The sequence below is a fragment of the Empidonax traillii genome, unplaced genomic scaffold, assembly GCF_003031625.1.
Source record: "Empidonax traillii isolate 1590-97213 ecotype Southwest subspecies unplaced genomic scaffold, ASM303162v1 scaffold575:size619451, whole genome shotgun sequence".
Classification (NCBI taxonomy): Eukaryota; Metazoa; Chordata; class Aves; order Passeriformes; family Tyrannidae; genus Empidonax; species Empidonax traillii.
Genome location: NW_020955768.1, coordinates 123320 through 148596, shown reverse-complemented (window position 1 = coordinate 148596; position 25277 = coordinate 123320). Strand labels below are relative to the sequence as shown.

The 25277-nt window shown below is 48.8% G+C and overlaps 1 protein-coding gene across 2 annotated transcripts; it reads right to left on the bottom strand.

Moving 5' to 3' along the window:
- Positions 1–807: 807 nt before the first annotated feature.
- SLC13A3 (solute carrier family 13 member 3) lies at positions 808–24801 on the bottom strand. Of its 2 annotated transcripts, none has more exons than XM_027898042.1 (13): positions 24673–24801; positions 15467–15732; positions 14975–15138; positions 10679–10745; positions 9765–9950; positions 8755–8880; positions 6361–6456; positions 4965–5069; positions 3855–3952; positions 2518–2630; positions 2041–2202; positions 1602–1739; positions 808–1002 (listed from the first exon to the last, which is right to left on the bottom strand). In XM_027898042.1, exons 1-13 carry the CDS (start codon positions 24781–24783, stop codon positions 817–819), a joined length of 1818 nt encoding a protein of 605 aa, XP_027753843.1. In that variant the 5' UTR covers positions 24784–24801; the 3' UTR covers positions 808–816. The 2 variants fall into 2 exon arrangements, with proteins under 2 accessions (XP_027753843.1, XP_027753844.1); XM_027898043.1 differs by lacking the exon at positions 24673–24801 and adding an exon at positions 23810–23829.
- Positions 24802–25277: the final 476 nt, after the last annotated feature.

Sequence of the window (25277 nt, the reverse complement as noted above, 5' to 3'; positions counted from 1 at the left end):
TCAGCGGGCCATTTGTGAGCGAGTCAATCTCACAAACCTAAGACTGGCCACGTTTACCGATGGTGAAACACCACCAACGTCCAGAGTTATGTCAGAATTTAATTTGGTCCCAAACCCCTGTCTGTGTTCTCAGTGCACAGAACCGGGCAGCACTCGCCGTCCCAGCTTTTCAAAACCACTGACCACGTTTGGAAACAAACTGGTGCCTTCCTGTTTCCAAAGCATGGAGCAACGCACCGAGTCCTACCAGCACGCCTCCTGAATCCTCCCTTCACACACACAGGGAGTCTTCATCCTCCCATGAGGGAATCACTCATGAGACGGCAACGAGGCCCCATCCTTTCCATCCTGCCAGAAGCACCCGGCCACGCCGCCGTCCCCCCGGCCACCCCCTGACACACTCACTCACACTGGGCTGTGCAGAAATAATCCAGTTGCCTCCACCCTGTTCCCAGGGCTGCTCTCCAAAACGAGGTAGGGTCTCAGGAGCCAGAGCAGCAAAGCTCTCCAGCTCTCATGGGGGGGACAGGCAACTACCCAAAGATGCTCCCGTGCTTACGGGTTGTCCAGTTAACAACCACCTACGACAGAAGGACTCTGGGAGAGTCAGATTTGTACCTGCAGAAGGCGGGGAAAGATCTCCAGAGAAAATAACAAATGGATGTTGTGACACTGGCCAGTGTTTCTAAAAATAAAATTAAACCAGAAGGTCCCACACAGCGTGAGCAGCCACGTGGCTTTTCCTCCTGTGCATACTCTGACGATTCCAGTGCCCCAGTCCTAAGTGAGTGAGTCCTTCCCCGGGGGTGGCTTTGTTCATATTTTATTTAGTGCACTTAAAGTGACATTTTCTACAGCTGTCACAAGTGAGGTGGCATTTTCTGCGTGGATGTTGGCCCAAGCAGGGAAGGTCCCCAGCTGGAAGATGCTCTTGGCCCATGTGTTCATAGCCAAGCTAAGGAGCAGAACTCCCATAAGGTTCATGAGCAACCCAGTTCTTGCCTACAAAAGAAATACAAAGACAACTGTTGAGTTTAGACTGGACATCCACAGCATGTGAAGCATGAAGCTATTTGAATGTAAACACAATAAAAATGGGAGGCTTAATGGCTGTTAATATTAGCAACATCTTAAGCAGGCTTTAAGCCGCAAAGGCCATCCTGCAGATGCTTGCCCAGCTTTGATCCATCAAAAACATTAACATCTGTTCAGCCTCAGGAATGTGAGCAGGAACTGGGACTAAGCCTAATTTTACTCAAAAGCTTTATTTCACTGAGCTGGGGAACTTTTCCTGCATCCAGAAACCTACGAAAGTTGAGCTGCTGAGACTGGATGGACAGGAGCGGGGTTTGGGAGAGGCTGAGCACATTCAAGACCACTTTAGTCACCATTTGGAACCATGGGGGCTCCAAATTTCACTGGGACAAACTTCATACAAGCACCTTCCATATTCCTGTGCCTTCAAACATCGACGAGAACAATATCAGGCTTCTGTCTTCTCACTTCACTACACATTGACCTTTTAACAACCCAGAAAATCCCTTTTTTTAAACACTCAGGCTGATTGTTTTCAGCATTTTCTGTATCTAAAAAGAACTTACCATATCCTTGACCATCAAATGTCCAGAAGAAAATGCAATTGAGTTAGGAGGTGTAGAGACTGGCAGCATGAATGCATAGGAGCATCCTATAGTTCCTGGTATCATTAAATAGAGGGGATTTACTTTCAGACGAATGGCCTGGAAAACCAGAAAGGAAGAGAAATGGCACCCTGGGGATTCGGAATCACAGGCAGATGAATCAAAGGATGCAAACAGCCAGTGCACCATAGGGAGCCTTGTCCCACACTCTGATAAATAATCATGTATCTCTCCAACAGTTTGAAGGATTCTTGTCCTTCAGTGTCCAGGTTGTGCTCCAGGCACTTGCTTTGTTCCTCCCAAGGATTTCAAAGTGCCTGAAGCCCAGGGACAGAACCACCCAGCACAGAAGGTGGGGGGGACCAGAGGAACAGCTGGGCTTGCCATGGGGTGACCTTACCAGCTCTGCCAAGACAGGCAGGAAGATGATAATCGTGGCGGTGTTGCTGGCGAACTCCGTGAACAAGGCGATGACAACCGTGATGAGGATGACGGCCACGGGCGGGGGCACCCCCTCCAAGGGGTGCAGGCGGCCTCCAATCCACACTGACAATCCAGACTCCTGCAGGAGGGCACAGCAAAAAGGAGAGCTGTCCTCCTGCACCCCTGGTCCTCTCCTAGAACCACAAATGACAACCAGGCCCCTCACGAGCCCCTCTGTGCAGGGTCCAACAGCAAGCAGCGTGCAAGGAGTTGTAACCTCCTTAGTTACCTGCTGTGTATTGTTGTCACTTGGGGCTGAGAAACGTGCCCTTTGAGTGGGGTGACTCCACTGACACAAGTTTCCCAGAGCCCAGAGAACCCCGAGTGACCCCATGATAAAATCCCACCCTGCTGGGCAGGACAATTTCCACGTGGCACCTGTGGTGGGTCTCACCTCACAGCCCTTGGCCATGGCAAAGCCTCCTCCAAGCAGCAGGATGATGTTCCAGGGCACGGTCTCTTGGGCCTTTCTCCAGGTCAGCAAGGGCTGTGTCTCTGTGTTTGGTGCTGGACAAAGAGAAGAGCCCCATGTCACACCCACCCACAGCAGAGCATCAGTCACCTGATGCTGACAGCATGACATCACGAGCTTGACAGTGGCACTGGAGCTCACTAACCATGAGGTGCTGATAAAATATATATATGGAGCCTCTCAAGTTAAACAACTAAAAGATCATTCTACATAGTATCATATCTTTAAAAAAAAAAAATAGAAAAAAAAAGGAAAAAAAATTCTAGCATTTAAGTTTTCTTGAGGGAACATTTAATATCAGGCTAATTTTCTCCCCGTAACATAAACATTGTCTTCAACAGATGGGAGCCCGTGGAGGGAGGACATTTTCTGCCATTTGAATTACAAGGATGTTATTAATTTTCCACTTGTCGTTCAGCAGTCCATGAGTTTTTATAGCAGAGAGTTCATCTCCCCTGAAGGCCATCTCTTAATATGTGATGAAGTGAGCTCTGTCATATGGAAGGATGCACTAATGGGACTGTAATTTTCTGTTGAACAAGGGCACATATTTTATCCACAGGAGGCCTGATTAAACATCTTCCTGTGTATGGACAACACAACAAATGTGCATGACTCAGAGCAGACGGTATTTTGTTCCCACAGACCCCAGGCAATGCTCCATCATCCACAAAGGGCCTTCATCAGCTGCTTCTCCACATTAAGACCATCTCTTATTCCAAGAGGGTCATGAATTAAAATTTTTATCTCGTTGCAACTCAAGGGAACAGATCTAAGATCTCAAAAGGCTCCTGGTACCAAAACCTACTGGAGTTTGGGCTTTAGGAGTTTAAATTCTAAATCATTCTGGGAAGTGAGGAAGGGCACCTATTTCTGAGTATGGACAACCAGCCCAGCTCTGCCCTCTCAGAGGTTCATGCTCCTCTCAAAGGACAGGAGCTTTTGGGGAGTCAGCCACCAAACCTCTGTTCCAGAGTCAGGTCTGCTGCAGTCGATCAAAACTGAGTTCAGTTCGCTTCACCCCACCGTGGCATCAGCAGCAGCAGGGAAATGACTGCTAAACCCCTGCTGGTACTTCAGAAAAAAAAGCCTCTGTGGGATCAAATGGCACCTTCAAGGGGCACAGTTCCAGACAGCCAGTGCTGCTGCTGCAGACTGGTGCAGCTCCAAGGGGGGATTATCCTGGCTCCTGCTCCATGCCTGCCCTGCCAGGACACAGGCAAGCACAGAGGCCCTGCCCAGAGGGGTCTCCTGCTCACCTTTCATGTCAAACCACCACCTGAAGGAGGGTTTTTGGGAAGGGAAGAAGAACAGGATAATCACAATGGTGATTCCTGTAACCGCATCCGAGATAAACCTGTCCAAAAGCAGCAGAGACACATGTAAGAGGCACAGGCCTGTAGAATTACAAACTTTACGAGAACAGGGATTTACCAAAGAAGATTACAAATTTCCATCAGGTTTGAACAATGCTCCTTGTTCACAGTTCTTTTCTTTTTTTTTTTTTTTAATTCCATGTTGAGCTGCGTTTCTATGATGGGCCCTGAAACCCCCACAAAAGCTGCCCGACAAAAGCAAAAACCAAGATCTAATTCCCACCACACTGATGGTCTGACTGTTCTGACTGTAGAGTCGTGAGGACAAGTTTCCTTGGTTCACTACAGGGAGGGACAGAGGCAGAGCCCAAACACCTTATTTATATGAGCTTTTTGCAAAATGCTCAAACTCTCAGACTCCACCCAGTAAAGAGCTTAAAAGTGTGTGTCACATTGCAAGGAGCTGCTAACTGGTGAGGGAAAAGGCTATAGCTACTTTGTTATACTCAGGAGTCATTTACTAAACTGGATTTTTATTTGACAAAACCACAAAACCGTGAAAGTTTCTTCTGTTAAGAAATAGCAACACCTTCTCTGAGCTTTAGCATTCCCCAGCTGCTGTATCCATTCATCTTCCCGCGGCATGGATGTCCCAGGAGACACTGGATGTCCCAGGGGACACGAGCTTGCCAAACAAGCAGGACATCACCCAGGGGTCAGCCCCTGCTATCTCTTTTCAGCCTCCAGACCTCCAGTGAAATCGGTGTATTGCATAAAGAATTCAGTATTTCATTGCAAATGCACCTACAAACAGCGTTCCCAACACTAATCTCGAGGGATGGCCTCAGACAGGCACATCCCAACTTCCCACTGGCTTCAGGTACCTCCTCTGGGAGACAGAAACAAAGCTGGCTCTGCCACTTGATGCTCAGCTTAATTTATTGCAGGAATCCTGAGTAACAGGGTTAAACAGCACAATCAGAAACCCAGGAATCCCAGTGACTTGGAAATGCTGTTGAAAAATGGGACAGCGGAATGGACATTAAGTCTTACCCTGGTGCAAACAAGCTTGCCCAACCTGGAATGAATTTGGGATCCCTGGAGAACAGCATGATGGCAAACATGCAGAAGAAGAAGAAAATTGCCTGTTCTGCAAACCTGAAACGAAAAGAAATGAGGTTAAAATGCTGAAGTGCTAAAGGGGTGGATCCAAGCTAGGACAAGTATCCAACTCCAGCTGAAGAAGGTTGGGTGAGAAGGGAAGTTGGTTTTCTGAAAACAACCACAGTGAAACATTGGAATAGATGTTTAAAATCTCTCTGAGCACAGGGAGGGGCATATCAGCCATTGGGAAGAGGCAGCTTGTGCTGATTTTTAGTTATGGGGCTGCTAATCAAATTGATAAGAGCTCAGCTTAATGGACTTTCCCACTCCTGGATCTCAAAGTGGGACTTTGATTCTTTCAGAGACATTTTGCAGGCTGCTCGATAATGTACTGAGTGGAACAAATAAACCAATTTCTTTCATTTACAGCACAGGCACAGGCAATCATCTTTGAAGAGCCACTCCGTGTTCCACACAACAGCAATAATTACAGTGTCAATAGCACGACACAAACGTTGCTGAATCTTCACAGTATTGCCCTGAGTATGAAAATATTATTTTACAGATGGGGAAACACAGATCATTTAAGGATAAAACCTACAGTTCCAACAACCTTCACTAGCCCTGGCTGACCAGAACGTCAGTGGATGCTTGGACATATCCAGGGGCTGATTTCTAGATACTCAACTTTTCCTGCTTCCCCCCCCTTTTTGGCATTTCTCCTAAGTCTAAAACTCATGTTTCCTTCTGCTGGTGCTTTTCTCCAAACTATGATCCCCATCATTGCAATTTGCACCAGCGTTTCCTGTCTTCACCCAGCTAACACAGTTGAAGGAATTATTCAGGAAAAAATAAAGTATTCTGTGACATGGATGTGACTTCTTCCCATATAATTTTAGATTTCTTAAAATATATCCACAATCCATACGATTCACATCCATCATGTGATTCACCAGCCTTTGGAGCAAATCCCTCCTGCTTTGTAGGACAGATAGGCACAAACCTTGGAAATTCAGACTAATGCTCAGGACTGGGTTTGCTCCTGGAGTAGAAAAGTCACAAGCAGTAATTAAACAACCCAGCATGAATTCCCTCCATAACAAGAACGTTGTTCTCGAGAAGATTTGAGTGCAAGCTGCTATTAGCAAATATTCAGGTTGGCGAAGGTGGAGGGGCTGCAGGATGCAAGAAGCAAACTCCAGCAGGTCACAAATGGGCTGAATGGAAACACAGGTATAATTTTCTTCTAAAAAACCCCATTCTCCCCAGTCCTCCACCCTCAAGACAGGACGTTTCCAAACCCGCTCAGTTTCTTCCTCATTTCCATCCCAACTTTGCAACTCACTTTGTTGGACCCAGTTTCTGATAGTCCTCCTTTATCACTTCCTTGGCTCGGGCTTCTGCATCCACTCTTATATTTGACTTTTTTGTTTTCCAGCCCCTGCCAAGAAACACAGTCACATTTTTACATACCCCTGACACATGTGACACAGTAAATGCTGCATTTTCTACTGCAGCACATCCACACCTCAGTGTGCTCCTCCAGGGCCTGCTCTGCAAGGTCCAAAGAGCTGCACATCCCTGGCAGCTCAGTTTGTGTGCAGATTATGAAGACTGACAGTGAAGGTCTCTGGTGAGATAAAGGCAATAAGGATTTTATACACCCTTTGTCTTTGCATTCATAAAAAGGAGACCCTGCAGAGGTGAGGATGTTTCCTCTCATTTATGTTCTGAACTGTTTCCTCCAGCCTGGGCTGTGATTGCCAGATGAAAGCCCCAACATTCCTCGTCTCTAGCAGTTACCTACTCGGGCACAATGACCAGGAGTAGGGTGACAGGGAAAATGAATCTCTCCCTTCATTTCTCAAGTCACTTGTAATTTCCTGGGTGATCCCAGGATGCTGCTGAGGACCAGCAAAAATGTGAGGAATTTCTAAGTGGCAGGGAATGTTAATGTGCTCCTGGCTAAGCCTCTTAGCCCGGCTGCCCTCACTGCACACACTGTTTGCTCCTTTGCAGCGTGTGCATACAAAAGATACATTCATACCTAGCACTGCATCTCCCATCACATCCCCCTGACACTGAACCTGCTTTCTAACTCTGCCTGTGACCTCGATTAAACCTACAAACCCAATTTTCTGCATCACATGCATCTGCCCATCCCTGTTGGTGCCTGCCCCTCCTTAATCCATTTACTGCTTCAAAGGGATATCGTGGCTGGAGCTCCTGTATGGATGATCATTCAGAAGCTCCTGCACCTCAAGTAGCTATACCTGCCCTTCCATGTCTCATTTTTTTTAGGGGGGGAGGGTGGGGTGTTATTAAGAGCAGCCTCAGCTCAGCCAGCCCATACCTGAGCCTTTTAAAGCCTTTGGGATTCAAGCAAAGCCAAACCGGTGCTGGAGCAGCGTCCTCCTGCCTGGACTGTGCTGCTCACAGACACCACAGGGAGAGTCCAGCCACTGTCTCCCAGTCCTCACAGCCACAGCATCCCAACAGGCTCCTGTGGAGCCTTGGCTGGACTTGTGGAGCTTTGCAGTGTCTCTTCCACGTGCCCTGCCCCCGGGGAACGCTGGCCCAGCTATCCCAGTACAGCCAGCTCTGCGCTGACAGGGACCGGCCAAACAAAACACCAAGCATCACGTTCCCCGAGCCCAAGAGCAGCTCTGCATCCCACCAGGGGCTCTGGCCTCTTCCCTCACCTGATGGTGGGGGGCTGTGGCAGGATAATGCCCCAACCCTCACCACAGGGCACGGGAATTCAGGCTCCACAAGCCTGGGCACATGATGTGGAGCAGAGCAGGTCTGAGCCAGCCCAGCACCCCATGGCAGCACAGAGAGACTCCTGAGAAGCCCCACCAGCAAGTTAAGAACTGGCCTTTGGCATCTTCTGGATTAAAACTTTCCCACTGATTTTTTTTTTTTTCCCCCCTACGTCTTAGACAGTGTAAATATTTGGACACCTGTCCTCTTCTCTCCTCCCCCCCAGCCTCTCTCCACCATCTGCATCTGAAACTCAAACCAACAATTACAGACTTCTCTAAATGTTACAAATTCTGGATGGCCCAAGGAGGAAGCAAGGCTCTGTCTCTGTTCCTATCACACATGAGAGTGTGGAGGGGTAAATGCTGCAACTGTTTTAAGTCCTGTACACCAGGGGTTGCATGTAACCAGCTAAGATTTACTGGAAAAACATGTTATTCTCAGTCACAGATTAACATGTTGTTGTAAAATTCAGCCCTGTTGTGAAGTAATCTGTTCCAAACACAAGTTCCTGCCCCAGGAACAAATCCTGGCTCTTGTGTGTTCAAGGAGATTTTTCCTTATTTAAGTGGAGCCAAGATTTCTTCCTGGTCTTCCAAGCTAGATCCTGCTTTTTCTTTCTCCTAGTGAAAGTCTTCCACTGACCTCCACAGACCCAGGTCAGGCAGTAAAACAACCTTTAGAAATTGTATGTTTAAGTAAATGAATATAATACATACTCTGTACACGAATGTATTTCAGTTGGATAAAGTAAACGTAATTATGAGATACCTTTAAAATTTTCATATTGCATATCAGCTTTTTAAAAGTAAATGACTCATAGGATGAGCATGCTGGAGTTAATTATAAAGTCCCCTCATTCCAGGAGGTGCTCCTGGATGGTATCAGGAGATTTAGGATGGGAATCAGGATGAACATGTGTTTCACAATGCCAGTATAACCAGGCTACATACATGTATAGTGCATATCAACATACCTCAGGTTAATTCCTCCATACAGGATGGAGATCCATAGCCATCCCATGAGAAGAAAAATCAGCATTAAAGGAAATGCAAACATAAACCAAGAACCAAAGTTCACCACATCACATTCTGGAAAATAACTAAGCAAACGGGAAAAATCAAGTTAATGTAAGAAGGGAAAGCAACCCTTGCATTCATGGGTAAGCAAACATCTGAAATCAGCAGCGAAATATCCCACAAACCTGCCAGTGTGCGTTTAAAATCTGTTGCTATGTGTGCCTCAGGAGTTACCTGGGCACCAGGAGATGTGGGAGCATCGTGCTGGGACAACCCCCCAGGAGACCCTGCCACCCCCAGCTCACCCAGCCCCGCTGTGCCAGCCTGCGAGGAAAGATCTGCAAATCTGTCTCCAGATGGCCAGTGCTTTCCTACTGCTGAGCAGCCAGGATTAAACCCTGCTGCAGCAACTGCTGAAGAGCCTGAACATGAACCTCACAGAGATGCTGCAGGTGCCCAGGAGAGGCTGCAGGTACTTATTTATACGGGCCAGCAAAGTTAACAACTATCTGTGGGCACTTAGGCTGGCACAAATCCCTCCTCCTGTGCACAAAGGAGGAATCTTTTACCACTAAGAAAACAGGCCAGAAGTAGTGGGTTCATTATTTTTCTCTCTACCATACAGCAGCAGCTATAATTGCTCACCAAACACTGCCCAGCCTGCTTCATCAAAACAGTTAGCAGGTTAATTGCAGCATGGAGTCAAGTCCCATTAAATTCAGTGAGGTTAAGAGCATCAGTGAGGTGAAGCTCCACATATGCTCTGGTTTGGCTGACAGCCCGCCTGGCTACACTGGAAACCTGCTTATTACAGCTAAGGCTGGTGAAACCACTCTCTGCTTTCGTTTTCCAAAATGTTCTGGAACAGCACGACTTTTCCAAACCAGCTCTCAGCACAGAAGGGAATGAAGAACGTGCCTCTGTCTTCCAGGATTTTAACAAAGCTCCCCAGGACAGCCTCCCATACCTCTTCAGCTGCCCCAGGAGGATGAGGTTTGGCGCAGTTCCCGTCAGCGTTGCTGTCCCTCCGATGCTGGCTGCATATGGGATTGAGATGAGGAAACCTTTCCATATATTTGTTTTGTATTCCTCCTCTTTCTTTAAGTCTGAGAGAGCATCGCTGGAAATCTCCTTCTCCTCCGACAGATCTTTGCTTTAAAATAGTCCAAAAGAGAATCCGATGAAAGCCCTAGTTTAAATACAGCGCAACCACTTCAGAGCCTTGACAGAAGGAAAATTCCCAGTTTTTAGAAATCCAAGCTAACACTGTCCCCAAGGACACCTGAGCTGCAGAAGGGTCTGCTCGGTGAACCCCCACACGGGACTGGCAGCCTTGCAGAGGGCAGAGCACCCTCAGCACCCATCTGGAGGAGCTGAGGGTGCCCGTGCCTTGCCCTCAGCAACTTGGAACCCCGAACATAAAGTCCACAGGACTGCCAAAAGGACAAACACCTAACATCTGATAGCACCGAGAGGAAAGAAACATCTGTCCCCCTGTTCCTGAAAAGATGCTTTCTTCCCATCCTTGTTAGCAAAGCAGGACCATCACCAGTGTGTAAATCCTGGGAGTGGGGGGGGCTACATCATAAACTTCAGACATTTGATGTTCCTGAGAAAACCACGGCAAAGAAATCCCCAGCAGGAGACACCTCTGGCTACGATTTCAGAGTGGGTGGGAAAAAAACCCCTCTGCAACGATTTGGACATGCAGAGGGATGATGGACACACAGAGGAGGGTTTCTGTCATCAGGCTGCTAGTGACTGGGATGTTCTGTGTAATCAAAACATTGCAATGATTGAATTTCAAATTCCTAAAGCTCGGTCTAGCTCAGGGGATAATTCTCTCTCAACTCTCTAATACAAACTTTATAGTTAACTTACTCCTCAGTACTTGCCAGAAACTGCATCTCAGTTGGTACAGTGTAAAGTTTATTCTGCTGTAAAGATGCTGAAAAAGAAAGATGAGGACTTTAAAACAGTTCAAAGCATCTAGAAAATTCTCTTTGAACCAAACAAGAGGGACAGAGGAAACAACTACCATTTTAGAGGAGGGGCTGTGCAAACAAAGGGTGAGCTCACACCAAGGGAATGGGGTCGGGAGCACCTGGCAGGGATGAACGAGCCCATCTCCTCCTGCCAGTGCTCCAGTCCCACCACAGCACCAGCTCCTCCTCCAACACCCACAGGCACTTGGTCCCTTTACTACTTCTGCCACAGGTCAGGCTTTGGGATCTTCTAACACAGCCAGGAGTTTCAGGGCATCCCTTGTCAAGTCATGGCTTTGAGGTGGTTTTTTGGGGGGAGGATTAACCGTAAGTCATTCTTAGGAAGAAACACTGTTGGGCCTGATGTGTCTGTAAGGCAGGTTCCCCAAGGTACAGCTGGAGCACTTCCTATCACTGAGCTTCATTCCCATGGGATGAGAATTTTGCCCCCTGCAGACATCTACAAAGCTGTGATTCCCTCTTTAAAGACAAGAGTGAGACACATTTGGGGGTTAGGTTTTGTACCAGGTCCTCCAAAAGCCACCCCAGCAGCAAGGACCATTCCAAGCCCATCATTCCCTCCACAAATGACAGAGTCTCCAGGCTGAGCCAGCCCCTGGCACAAGTTCAGGGCCACCTGAGGGGACTGTGTTGCATACCCAGTTCCCAGGGACCCTCCTGATACTTCACATGGGCTCTGCCTCACTGTCCTCCTTGTTGCCAACCATGGGGAACACAAGCAGGACTCAGGAGCCCTTGAGGAAAGGGATATTTTGACCAGTATCCCCAATGCCCTCTGGCAGTAAACTGGGAGTTGCACACCACTCGACCACAGATACACATGGGAGAACTCAGAAATCAAAAGCTGGAAATGCAATACAATCATTCTCTGATACCAGACCTGACATTAGGGCTCATGGCATTTGCAGTCGTGGCTTGACCTCCTGAGGTTGGGAGGTATGCTATCAACCCCCATTTTCCATGTTTCTCTCAGGACTGGAGCACAAGGTCTATCCATCTCCAGCCCAGGTGACTCTTCCCCATCACCACTGGCTCTGCTGCCTTTCCTTGCGCTCCCTGCGTGTTTTTGGCACCCGAGGTCTGTGTCCCTGGTACCGCCACCCCAGCAGTCCCCAGATTTCCTTGCACCCTTGCTCAGCCTGAAACACCACCCTCTTCTACCCAACATGCCCCAGAGACCCAAAGCAGGGCGTGGAGAGCAGCCAGCGGTCAAAGTGTCCGGACTCACTCACGCGTGTGCCACAGACACCGAGCTCGGTCCAGCTCAGTGAACCAAGAGTTTTTGCAGTGGCTTGGGCACACACATGCTGAGCTTTCATCCCAACCTTGCCATGATGGAGGGATGTAATTAGAAGGATGAACATTAACCCGTGGTTGACTGTTGATCCCCCAGTGAATTTAGTCCAAGGCCTCTTACACTCCAGTCCCAACTCAAGCCTGGTCTTGGCTCTGCAAAGACATATTTCATTCTACCTCAACGTTTTTCAATTCTTTTTTTCTTTTCCCTGCTAAGCCCAAACTCCCATCCCATCTGGCCAGGACCATCTGTGAGTTCTCTCTCAAGGAAGGTTAGCAAAGGTAACCATGCAAAGAAAAGCCAGGCCAACTGCAGAGCTTTTCCTCTGAAACTTGTAAAAAGGAATTGAAAATGATTACAAGTCTGTAAGTCAGAAGAGGTCAAGGATAACTGAGGTTGGACCTGGCTGTTCACACCTCTCACAGAGCAGAATGAGGATTCTTGTGGCCATTTCACCAAAAGACCTCGTATACCTTAGAGGCAGAAACGCTCTTTGTAGGTAGTTTTAGTTTAATGACATATTTATTGTTTCCAAAAAGTTGAAAAGACCTGAGAAGAAATATTTCCACCCACCAAGGGGTGCAGGCAGCAGTACCATGGCTGTGGCAGCACAGGCTGGGTTAGGCAGTCAAACCAGGCAGCAGTGCCAAAAAATGCACATTTCCCACCTGCCCCTTCAAAGACATTGTTTCCAGGTCTGTGGCTCAGTTACACCTCAAACAATGACTGAAGTTTGTGTTGAGTTTGAAGAAGATATTCTCTATGAAGGCAAAAAAAAAAGGATGGAAATATTTTCTTGTGATTTATACCTGGAGGTGTTTAAGGCGCTCAGAGAAATGAAATATTGCCAGTGGTGGGTTAGTGGGCAGAAGCAGGAGACAGGTCAGGCTCACCAGCACAGCAACTCTCCAGCTTGTCAAAAACCATCACTGGAGATGTCAGAGAGAACTGCAGGGAATCTATAACCCACCTCGAAAAGGAAAACTAGAGAAGCTGAAAAAAAAAACCCTGTTGGTGTTCAGTTTATAACCCTGCTTCAACCAAACAAAACCAGCGGTGACTTCAGCCACCCAAGCTCACCAACTGCCCTCTTGCATCAGTGGCCAATCGTGCCAAAATGAAACATTACAGTCAGTTTAAGATTTTCTGGTCTGTAACATGGTTGAGCACAGCTATAAGTGACTGGAAGCTTGAGATTCCTCAGGAAAAAAGTGTGACCAACTGATCAGAGATCACTCTAATTCTGGCACTGTGTGCAAAAGCAAAGCCCTACACAAAGCTGGTTTCATATCCTCGTTGAGATTTCTTCAGCAAATCAAATGCTTTTACACGACACATATTCTTTAATATATTTTTAATTATTATATTTAGCCACACAAGTATTTTTTAATCACCTGGACTCTACTACAGGGTTATGAAACCAAGCTGATTTGCAAACTGACCTTATCATATGCCATTGTACAAGTTGTCTTCCACATAAAGCCCTCTGAGCAAATGTCTTTTTTGGAACACAGATTATAATTCAGTTGGATTATAAAAACTTAGTGTAACTATGAAACAAGTATATCATTTTTGCAAATGCTTGTTCCTTACACTCAACAAGGTTTGTGGAAAAAAACCAACAACCTAACTGCAACATCCCTGACTTTCAAAAGTCTCTACCTTAAAAAAGAGATACATCATCACGCCATGCCATGATAATTGCAAAGCATCACTTTATTCATTCTTCTGCCTGAGCGCCTCTGCCTTTGCCTTTTCTGGCTTCTCTCACCACTGCAAGTGTTGTGAGTCAAGGATGTTAATTCTGTGCTTGACATTGTCTGGGACAAGGGGGCATCTTCCTTTTATGTGTTCCCAAACTCTACTGTATTTACAGTCACAACTACACAGTCAAATAATTTCTGAGGTTGGGGTCAAGAGGGTTAAAAGCAGACTGACAAAACACAATGCTTCTACAGAACGGGAAATCAGAGCAAGAGAGTCAGTGGGGTTGATTTTAATAGATGTGAACAGTCAAAAATTCATAAAGTACATGTGATAAAGCAACCTGGAGTGCAAGCATCTCATGATTGCTAGAAGTTAATGATGAATGATTAATTATAACTTTATTAGAGTGTGCATGTTTGAATCTTCTTCTGGGGGCTCATTTATTTGCCTCAGGACTCAGTGGGAACCAAAAAGCCATTGCTTTTAAATCACAGAGGCAGATGAATTACTAATTAGTGCAAGGAGAAGCTGTGACTATTGCTCCAGCTATCAGCAATAGATGCCAAGGGGACTTCAGGACTTCATTTGTGGCTTGCTATTTCTCAGCACTGTCTGCCAGAAGCCCAAACTTCTGGTAAATGGCAGGAGGAAGCCCTTACCTGACCACATACCCTTAACCCAGCCTGTCCACGGCCTGCTCGGGAACGACACCAAAGAGTAGCATCAAGATGGAAAAACCACAAAGAACTTAATAAACAGGTATTTAACCATCATCTGCCCTACCTAGAGCCCTCCCTGGCCCCAGCCATCCCCTCAGCAATGCACCCCTACAAATCCCACCAGCACCGTGCCACAGAGCTGCGTTTAACCCGTGCCAGCAGCAGGGTTGTGGAGCAGCTGGGCTGGGCATCGCCTCTCCTCGGTCTTCCAGGCAACCCATAAGTATTTCCTCCTGCAGGACATGAGGAAGGGGCAGGATAAAAGGGAGTTTTATGCCAATACTCCTCCACTGTGGGAATAGTGTGCACAAAAGTGGGACCAGCACCGAGACTGAGCTGCAAGTTCAGGAACGTGGTACTTGTGCCAGTGAGGTCGATAAAATGGGGAATATTTGATGGCAACAGGGCAGACCTCAGCTGGCTTATACTACTGCCCTGTCTCAATTACCTTGGTTTTCTTCATTGTCCCTGTTCATGTCCTTAGATGTGTCTTTGTCCCCAAAGAGGCTTTTTAAAATTGCATTTGCAATTGGAAGCATCATAGCAGTGGAGGCAGTATTACTTAACCACATGGACAGGAAAGACGTTGTCAACATCATGCCTAAAATTAGTCTGGAAGAGAGGAAAAAAAAAAGGAAAAGCTGAACATCTGCAGTTTGGCAAGTTCTCTAGCACATTACAGCTATAGGAGGAAAAGCTCATGAGCAGGGATGACAAAACCAGCAGCAAAAAGGACTTCTGAGGCTGTCAGAGCACAAACATGGGACTGAACCAAACGACTCTCCCTGTGCTCCACGGCCTCTGAGCAAAGGCTGAGCAAGAAAAGAGGAGTGTGGACAGCCCCCAGTGTGGGAGAACTTGCATCAGGGACCACCAGAGCAGCTTGCTGAGCCCCTGCAGCTCCCATCCCTCATGGAGATCCCCCTGCTCCCGTAGTCACCTGGCTGGCTGGACTCCCACCAGCATGAGGACCCGGAGCGCAATCCTGCGGTGTAAATTCCACTCCTCAATGGCTGAGGCCATGATTAAGCCACTAAGGAAGAGGAAATTGGTGTCTAAAAAGTATTGTGGGCAAACTTTGTTAGATGGGAGGATCCCCAGGAAGGGAAAGAGGACGATGGGCAGCAGAGCCGTCACAGCCAAGGGCAGCGCCTCCGTGCACCAGTACAGGGCCATCAGCAGGATCACGTAGAGACATCTTCCTTCCTGCAAAAGGAGGGGAGGGAAAGTGAGGCGTGGCATTACAGAGGCACCTCGTCACTTAGAGATACTCAGACAAGCAGAATGCACCAGTTACTCCTTCAAGGATGTAGTATTCCTCCCAAATCATTTCCATCAGGTATATCTTCCCCCCTGCATTGTGTAGGCATTCAGGACTTGCACTGACTCCCTGAGATCACAGCAAAAATCAAATCCTCCTTGATTGCCTGAGCTTCCCCTGTGCTGCAGGGTGGCATTGCATGGGAGCATCGACCAAGGAGGCTCCGGAGAGCCATGCTGAGCTGAGGTCTAATCCCCAGCAGGCACTGCTGATGACATCCTTTGGTGTCCCAGGATCTGCCCCATTTAATGTCTGTGCGCTCCACAGACCCTGCTCTGGACAAACAGCCCTGAGAGATGCATGTTGCCCTACATCTGCAACAGGCAGCACACAGAAAGGTTCCTCCTCTTGGATCAGAGCCTCCCAGGAGATGTGTGAGAAACCCTTCCATGGCAACCCATCCCGGTCCCTGCGGTAGGGAAATCGGTAAATCAAGCGCCGCGGTGTCACAGCGCTTCCTGCGGGCACGGAGCTCACCCTGCCTGGCCTGGGCCAAGGCTGGCAGCGCCCCAGTGCCCCCAGGCCACAGCAGGAACCCAGCCTGGGAGGCACAGACTCGACCCAAGCCATTGCCCAAAATAACAAGCCGGGGAAGGAAATCCGGGGAGCGGCCCCAAATCCAGGAGGGGAGAGCCCAGCACGGAGCTGGGGCTGAACAGGGATATTGTCAGTGCCCGTGTGGCAGAGTGCCCTCAGGGCTATAAATAACGGCTGGGAATCATTGGGAAGCCACAGAACTATTTATTTTATCTCTTTGCCAGCTTGCTGAGCAGGTTGAATTGCTACTCAAAGGCACCTCTGTCCCTCTGCTGGGACCTTCCTGCCCTGGACCGGGTCTGGGCTTCTGCGAGGGAGGAGATGGCTCTGCTCCCTGCCATGGCTGGGGACTGTGGGGAGCTGAGTTTTGAGGGTGCAGCACAGCCACCACCTGCCTGACCACCCGTGAACAGCCCACTGCAGGCCTGGGCTGAACGGGGTCAAAACCAACACAGATTTATCCTTCAATACATCTGCAGTCAGGGTGTGAAAAGTGGCCAAAATGACAGAATCTGTCATCTGCTTTCAGCACTCGGGCTTTGCATTTACAAGTGGTTGTGCCAGTACTGCTCCAGCCCTTCAGTGCACATGGAAACATGAACTGAGTGTAACTTGATTTTTTTTCCCCCCTTCATACATTAATTATGGTGGTGCCAAAGCTTCACACAAAGTTCCCAAGATCTAAAGATTTCAAAACTGCTTTCAAATGACACATTGGAGAGTGTGAAGTAAAATCCTCAGGTTCCCAGCTCAGCCCTGGCAGCTTCACTTCCCCCAAACCAGCAGGGCCAGAGCAGCAAACCTGGCAGAGCTAAACTTTACAAAAATAAGAGATCATGTTTTAAAGTGTTTGCACACTAGATTAGTGATTTCATCCCTGTGGCAACTGATAATTCCTCTTTACTCTGGCTCTTTTTATACACCAAAGAAATAGCTTTGCTCTCATTAAGCCCTTTCCCTCTAAGGGCTGTATAAAGAGGTTTTTTTTCTCCCACTGGCAAAATATTCTTCCGTTTCCTGGAAGGAAAGTTGCACCAAAGTCAACTTCAAAATAAAGACACTTTGCTTCTTACAGGAGTAGGGCAATTGAAAATATTTAACAACACCTTGATACAAGAGCATATCAGTGAAGGCTTTAATTGACATTATGAAATACATGAAGTACAATTTAGAAAACTAATTATAAATAATGGATATTTATTCTCTAGTGTATGGAAAATGTTCTGAAAAACACTGCAATGGCACACAGCATGAATCTAATAACTCATCTTCACTGGAAGATCAAAAGCCAAGGGGTAAAACTGAAACAGGGTAGAAAGAACTGCTATTAGGGGGGTTTCCCTGAATTTCTGAAACCTGTATGGATCATCAGCAGACCACTTGAAGAAAGTTGCAGTGCTGTTTCTCCAATTTATTCTGCTCTAAAAGATGAAAAATTGCATATACAAAAAACAAATTTTTCATTTAAAATAGGACCACTGTCAAACAAAAAATGAACTTCAGAATAACTTTGATTTGGACCCAGCACTCCCGAAACCAAAAAAAACCCAACAAAAAAAGTAAAGCCATGAATAAAATTGAACCAAACTCTATAAGAAAGCAAAAGTTTTTTGCTTTCAAGATATTTTGCAGATGTAAATTAATTAATGCCCCCAGTGCCCAGCGTGTTTGTTTAATACACAGACAGTAAATGCTCACAAATGTCAGGAGAATGGTCCTTTAGGGATTTGGGCATGGCTGCCCCAGGATGAGCTGAGCTGCAGCTGCTGCTGCGAGTGGCACCATCACCCCCACACCATCTTCATCCTTCCATCCCTCAGCTGCATCCCTCTCATGCTCCTTCTACTTTTCTCTTCTCCTTGCAGCTTTGTATTTATTTATTTTTTTTCAACAGGTAGTTTATCAAAGTTCAGGGGGGGGGAAAAAAATGGTGGCTCACACGAACTTTAAAATAGGTCTTGTGATCGGGTTAATTTTATAACCATTTAATGATTGCCAGGGAAGTGCTGATGGCTCTGGACTGCAGCAGCCCCTCTTCCTGTTGCTCAAGAGCCTTGGGATTGACCTCTGCCCCTCCAGACACAGATCCTGTCTTTGCTACGCTGAAAGCACTGGGGATTTTCCACACTGGGGGACCTGCTGAGCCGTGGCAGAGGAAGCCAAGCCACGAGGTGATCTCCTGTGGGCAGGAGAGCTGGAGGTCTCTGGGAAGGGCAGGTGAGGTGCCCAGGGAAAGGAGGCTCTGGCAGGGAATGTAGGTCAGATAAGGAGAGCTGGCTCACCCAGACGTAGCACTGGGACATGCATGAGCCACCAGGCCCTCTGCCAGCCAGCAGGACCCTGAGCTGGACCTCATTCTCCATCAGACCCAGTGCCCACAGCTGCCCCACCAGGCAGGCTCAGCACTCAAAGGGACCCTGTGGGTCATCACAGCCTGAGCACCCCCAACCCAGGCTCCTCCAGCACCCCCTGACCAGGCTAAGGAATGGCAAAACAGGCTTCTCCAGGACCTTGATCCCAATACCAAGAGAGAGTTGGGATGAATCTGAGCTTTTCAAGCTCTTTGGTCCCACCACTACGACAAAGGACCATTCTACCTGCAACGTCCAGAACTACCTGGTGTGAAGATCAGCGAGTGTTCTCAAGTCACAGCTGGGACTGTGCTAGTGGCCCCCTCGCTCCCACTGCCTGCTCTCCAGTGGGATGGATGTCTGAATCTGAGCTCTGCTAAGCCAGCTCCTGTAAACATTATGTAATCTGGACCTGACCCAAGCCCTGTTTGCCAGCCTTCCTGCCAGTGGAGTCGTCTTGCTCCCGCTGGCTACTTCCAGAGTGGCTAGAAAGGGGTCAGTAACACAAGGCCACAAGCTGCAGGAGCTTCAGGGAACCCGTTTTGCTCTGCTAAAATGACATAAAGCTTATTGAGCACTTTTATTTGAACTTTTTGAAGTATTTTTTAGTTGAAAAAAAAGAAAAAAAAAGATGGACGTTCTCTATTTTAAAGCAAGACAGCTGAAGCTCAGATAAAGTGGGCAAATTGAGTGTGTGGCAAAAAGTCACTAACCCAGCAAGTATCAGCCAGTCCAGTTGCTGTGTTCAACTAATTCCACATTGAACATATTACACATGTTCAGATATGATATCTTTTTGGAGCCTACTTCCCAACAGGGAGCTACAAATCAGCCACGGTCAGCATTCCTGCTGATCTCCATCCACCCTGGGGCTTGTAGAAATGCACCTGGTTTATTGGTTCACAGAACCTCTTCAGGCAGCTCTTAGGAAATTATTGTATAAAGCTGCTTAAACCTGTAGATTTTAAAGCAGCCAAGGTTGGACATATGTACTTCAGCTTCTCCTTGGCCACTGTCAGAGTAAAGATATTTGTCAGTCAACTTCTCATGCTGAAGAACTGCACTGCGAGTGCTTTGCTGAGTACAGAACAGAAATGATTCACTGAATATGGCTTTGTCTGCATCTGGCAACAGATTACCATGGGTTGGATTCCTTTGTACCACACCATTATGCTCATCACCCTCAGCACCCTGTCCAGGGTGTTCTTCCTCAGTTCTTCCTTTCCACAGAATTATAGAATCGTTGAGGTTGGAAAAGACCCTTATGATCGCTGAGTCCAACCCTTGCAGATGCATGCAGGAGTCAGGCATGTTTTCTGTGGGCCTTAGCATCCAATTAATGTTGACTCTCGTCCACTTCCCTTTCCCCCCACTCAAGTTCATTGCTGCTATCACATCCTCCCTGTGCTGCCTCGCTCTTCTCCAGGCTTGCCCCCTCTCCAAATTAAGACCACAGTGTGTGTGACAAAAGGCAGTCACCCTACTTTCAGTTATCACCCCTCTTTCCCCACTGAAGTTCTTCCTCTCAGCTCCTAGCTGACCATTGACACCAGTCTCGTGAAACTGGCCTTTCTAATTTACCAAGCACATACCTAGCAGAGGTGGGCTCTGCGTATGAAATGAGTAATCAGGCTGCAATCGCTTTGCTCTCCTGCCAGGCTGCTCCCTCCGCTGCTCCCTGCCTGCCTGTGCTCCTGCTGTGCTCTCCAGCCCAGGATCCAGTTGCACTCCACCTCGCAGGACACCCCACTCCCACCTGCCTACATTTGCATCCCCCCTCTCCCCACAGAGCCAACCTTCACAGTCTCTGCTTTGCCACTGCAAGCAATGTCGTTTTTCTTCTGCAAGTTCCTAAAGTCTCCTTGTTCGGACCAGGAGGACTCATTACATCCAAGTTAATTTTAAATTGCTCTATGGCCACCAAGGAAGTCAAGTCTGTTCTCTGCAGGCACTGGGCCCTGTTTGCCTGCTCAGAGCTCCTTTTAGCAGATTTGGCTGCCTCAGCTGTTACCAAGCCAAGAGGCCGTAGACATTGAGTTCATTAGAAGCTGTTGGAACAAGCTCTTTGCACAGCTCATTAAAAGTGCCCCCCATGCCCCTTCCAGCAGAACAGTTCCTCCAGCCCCTCCTGCCCTGCTCCAGCTCTTTGCAATCATTCACAGCCCTCCAAGCAGGGGGGTGGGTCGCAGGCACTTCCACTCACGGGACAAATATTCAGCCATTTCAGCAGCAGCCAGAGCAGGAGGTGACACACAGACCCTCGTGCAGAGAAGGCTCCACACAGAGCATTTCCTTCTGCTGCTTGATGTGACACACACATACACACAGGCCACTGTTCCAGCCAGGGTTTGGGGAGCACACCCTGAGGTCTTGGCAGACCCACCCGCAAAGCAGAAATTTCATTTCTCTCTGTGAGAGAAAGGAGGCTGCAGAAAAAAAAAAAGCACTTATGCAAGTCTCTCTGCCCACAACTGCAACCTACAAAGGGCATCAAATAAAAACAAGGGCAATTAACATCACATCAGCACCGGTGCCAGCCCTGTAACTGTCCCTCTGTGAAGGGACTCACACAGAGATCTGGAGAACAACCACTGCAGGGGGAAAGCCAGCCAGAGCTTTAATTGCAGAGGTGAATGCTCGAGTCCATCTGCAGTAAGCAAGACCAGAATTAATGGATGATTTTTCTCAAAGGATTTTTTTTCTCCAGGGAGAGATGTCACCTGGGTGCAGGTTTCACTGGAAGACCCCGTTCTCCCACACCACGGGGTGTCACTCAAAAGGACACAGTAATGCAAGAAGCCACATCCTATCTGTGGTTCTCCGTTATTCCGGCTTCAAGTCAAGATTTCTTGGTCTCCAGATCCAAAGCACTGCCCTCGAAGCCAAAGCTCAGCTGGCTTTTCATGGTGGCAATCCCTTGGGGAATGAAAATTGCTGAGCATCCCAGTGGGGAGAAGATAAACGGTGGCATGACATGGGAATATACCTTAACATCCCCAGAGCAGGGAAGTACTGCAGAGGTGCCTGTAAGACACCTTTGCACAAGGGAAACCACACTGCTTCTCATCTCCCACCAGATTCTCTTGCACCCTGCAAGGCAGCACATCGACCATCCCAGCAGGAACACGGGGTTCTCCAGCCCACCCAACTCCCCCGTGTTTCAGGTGTGTGAGCACTTAACAGCATCACGCTTGTTACGGTGACCCCACTTCACCCAGGAGCTCCTCCTGCCCCAGCCCGCTTCCCCTGGACGCCCTGGCCTGGGCCAGGCTCCCAGTGACACCAGTAGCAGCCCAGCCAGTGGAGCACCTGCAACAGCTCTTGCCACGTGTCCGCCCAGGGCAGCGCGAGGCTGGACTGGAGCCCCGCACTGGGACAAACCTCCTGACTCGGGGGGCCCAGCACGAGGCTCCCATCACGCGCCAGGAGAACGTCCACACTCCCCCTGGCCCTGCTCCCCTGCCTGCTGACCCCTCACCTGCTCCTCCTCCCCCCCTCGGTGTTTTCACACTGTGGTTAAAAGCGTAACCTGCTCCTTCCTCTGCCGCAGCCCCCCTCGGCTCGGGCTGTGGACAGAGGGTCAAGCAAGCTCCAGACGTCAGAACTTAATCCTTTGTTGATGCAACAGCAAGTTTCCTTTCTTGCTGAACAAGTGAGAGAGTTTAGTGTTGAAACTGTGGATGAATCATTGACCCCTGAATATGAACAGGTACAACTGCGTCCAGCTGCTCACAGCTACAGGTTCACCCCTACTCCAGACTCTGGGATAAGTCGTGGAAGCTGGAGCTGGACTTGCTTGAAACATGGTTAACACCCACAGGAGCATGGGAGTTAGACAGGAACCAGCACAGGTCCAGAGAATCTCACTGCTACCACCTGTAATGCACTTAGTGCCCATGGGAAATAAAGAACAGACCCTTAAGACAGTGGCAGAGCAGCCAGCCCTGCCAAGGTCTCCTTCCTGCCCCGTTGCTTTGCCACCCCCTCAGCTGCAAACATTTCCCCTGTCCCAACACCATTTTTCCTTTGATAAAACAGCATCGATCAGACTGCACTGTGCATGAGGTCCTCCCTGGATCGCACCCCAGAGCTCATGGCAGGAGCAGAGTGGGTGTGAACAGCACTCACAGAGACATTTTCCTCTCTACAGGTGAAGAAATCCCTTTCCTGAACACCCAAGTCTTTCCACAGCCTGTGTGACACTATACACTCCTGTCAATGCACAGAGCACTCAGATCTTCCCACAGCATCCAGTTCATCTGTGATTTATTGTCACAGTTAGTCCCTGCACGGGCCAGACACAAGCCTGCCCTGTATGATCAGTGCATCTCCTCACCCTCCAACCATATCTCACAATTTTACAGTTGCCAAAGTCAAACAAGATACCATTAAATACACTTGACGTCACTTGTTCAGTTACTGTAAAAGAAATGTAATTATCTATCCACTTATGAATTGGCAAAGTAATTAATTACCTCTTGTGCAATGTGCTTTCTGCTCTTTGAGGCAGATGTTTAATATAGTCCTATTCAGAAACTGGCCAATAACGTAAAATAGAAAAACAAACGTAAAATAGAAAAACAAAGGAATTTCTCTTTTAATATATGGTGTCATTAAATAAAGCACGAACATTGTATATTATTTTTTAATTTTGGAGGTTTGTTTTGTATCTCAGTTAAAAATGTTTCACCTGACAAACGCTGTACAGACTCAGTGCCAACTTTGTGTCCTTACAGCACCTGAACTACCCTGTATTCACTAAGTACTAATCAGTACTTATTTTGTCATTCTCAAATGGATCTGAGTCAGAAGGTAAGAGTGAAATCCTGCCTGCTCTGAAGTCAGTGGCACAAAATTCCACAGTGACTTCACTGTCCCGTGGACTTCCACACAGGGCTCAGAGGCTCCTGGTGCACAAGGGCTGTGTATGTGGGACAGCTGCAAAAATCCTTCAGCCTGCAGAGTTTTGCAACAGGTTGCTTAATGTGCAGCCTTGCACATATGCTAAAGTACAAACCTTAACAGAAGAACCATCTTTCCTTGCCTACAAAAAACCCTCAAATATCTTCCTCACAAAACCTTTCCGGACACGGCACCGAAGGTCCCCCCAGGAGTCACCCAGAGGGGTGAAGGTGGCACTCGTGGCTCCCTGGCATTCCCCAGCCCTGCAGCACAGGCACCCTCCTCCCCAGCTCTGCAGGTTCCTCTGCCCCTGCCCACACCTCTGCCCGCTGCCATTCTCACCCCAAAGGGATGGGACAGCGATGCCAGGCTGTCTCAGAGTGCCAGGCACTCACCTTCTACCCCAGCTCTGCCAGCCCCCCTCCGGGGGGTGCTGGCCATGGACCTGCCTCTCCTCACTTTCCCCAGCTGCCATTTGGGCACCACCAATAAAAACTTCAACAAGGCAGCAGGGGACCAGCAAGCGATACCAGTTAGTGCCACTGAGCTTGAGCTGGTGCTGAACCCTAAGTTCGTTCCACCTGCCAGTGTCTGTATGAGCAACAAACAGCTCACACTATCAATCCCTTCTTGCCCCTAAAAATCTGAAGTAACCCCAGGATGCGCCCTCCATTCGCACTCTGAGAGGGTGCGGGAGGGCGATCCTCTCTCTCGAGCTGAGGCAAGAGGTGGCACAGAGCACCCGGACTGTGCCTCCGGTCCGCGTCCCCGGGGCTGAGCTCCACGGGGTGTAACGCTGGGTCAGACACTTGGTCCCCAGTTTGTGCTCCTGGTCCGTGGCCCCGCTTGGTGCCCCCTCCCCAGCCAGTGCATCCCACTCGGTGTCCCTGGTCGGTGCATCCCACTCGGTGTCCCTGGTCGGTGCATCCCACTCGGTGCCCCCTGCTCGCCCCGCCGCGGGTGTCCCCATCCCGCAGTGCCCACCCACGGCCCCGGTGGGTGCCCTCCCTCTCCGCGGGTGCCCGGGCGCGGTACCTTGGCGGGCAGGCTGAGCAGGATGGGCACCAGCGCCAGGGGCGCGCAGAGCAGCACCACGAACCGCCGCACGCTCCACGCCTTCTTCACCAGCGCTCCCAGCGCCGCCATCCCGCGCCCATCACCGCGCCCGCCGCCGCGCACCCCCTTTATCCCCCGGGAACGGCCGGGGCGGAGCCCCCTCCCGAGGGGAGGGACCCCCGCCGCCCTTCCCCGCCCCGGGAGGGGCCCCCGCACCGCCCCACCGCAGTTCACCCCACTATACCGGCCCCCATCCCCGACACCCCCCCTTCATCCCCCCCCTTTTATCCCACCCTTTCGCCCACCTCAACAGTTTCCCAGCCTTTTTCTTTCTTCCTTTTTTTTTTTTTTTTTTTTTCCCATTAAAAATAAGCGAACACAACCAAACAAAAGGTCAGCGGTGCGGAGCGGGATGGAGCCATGGGAAATAGCGGAAAAGCAGGAGGCAAAGCCTTGGCTCACACAAGCAAGCAAGGAGCATATGATTATCCCCTGGGTGTCCTATCAGGATGGACCTTAAGGATGCTTCAATCACAAGTCAAAAAGAAAATGCAAAAACTGCCCGATTTGAACTCTGAGGGCGG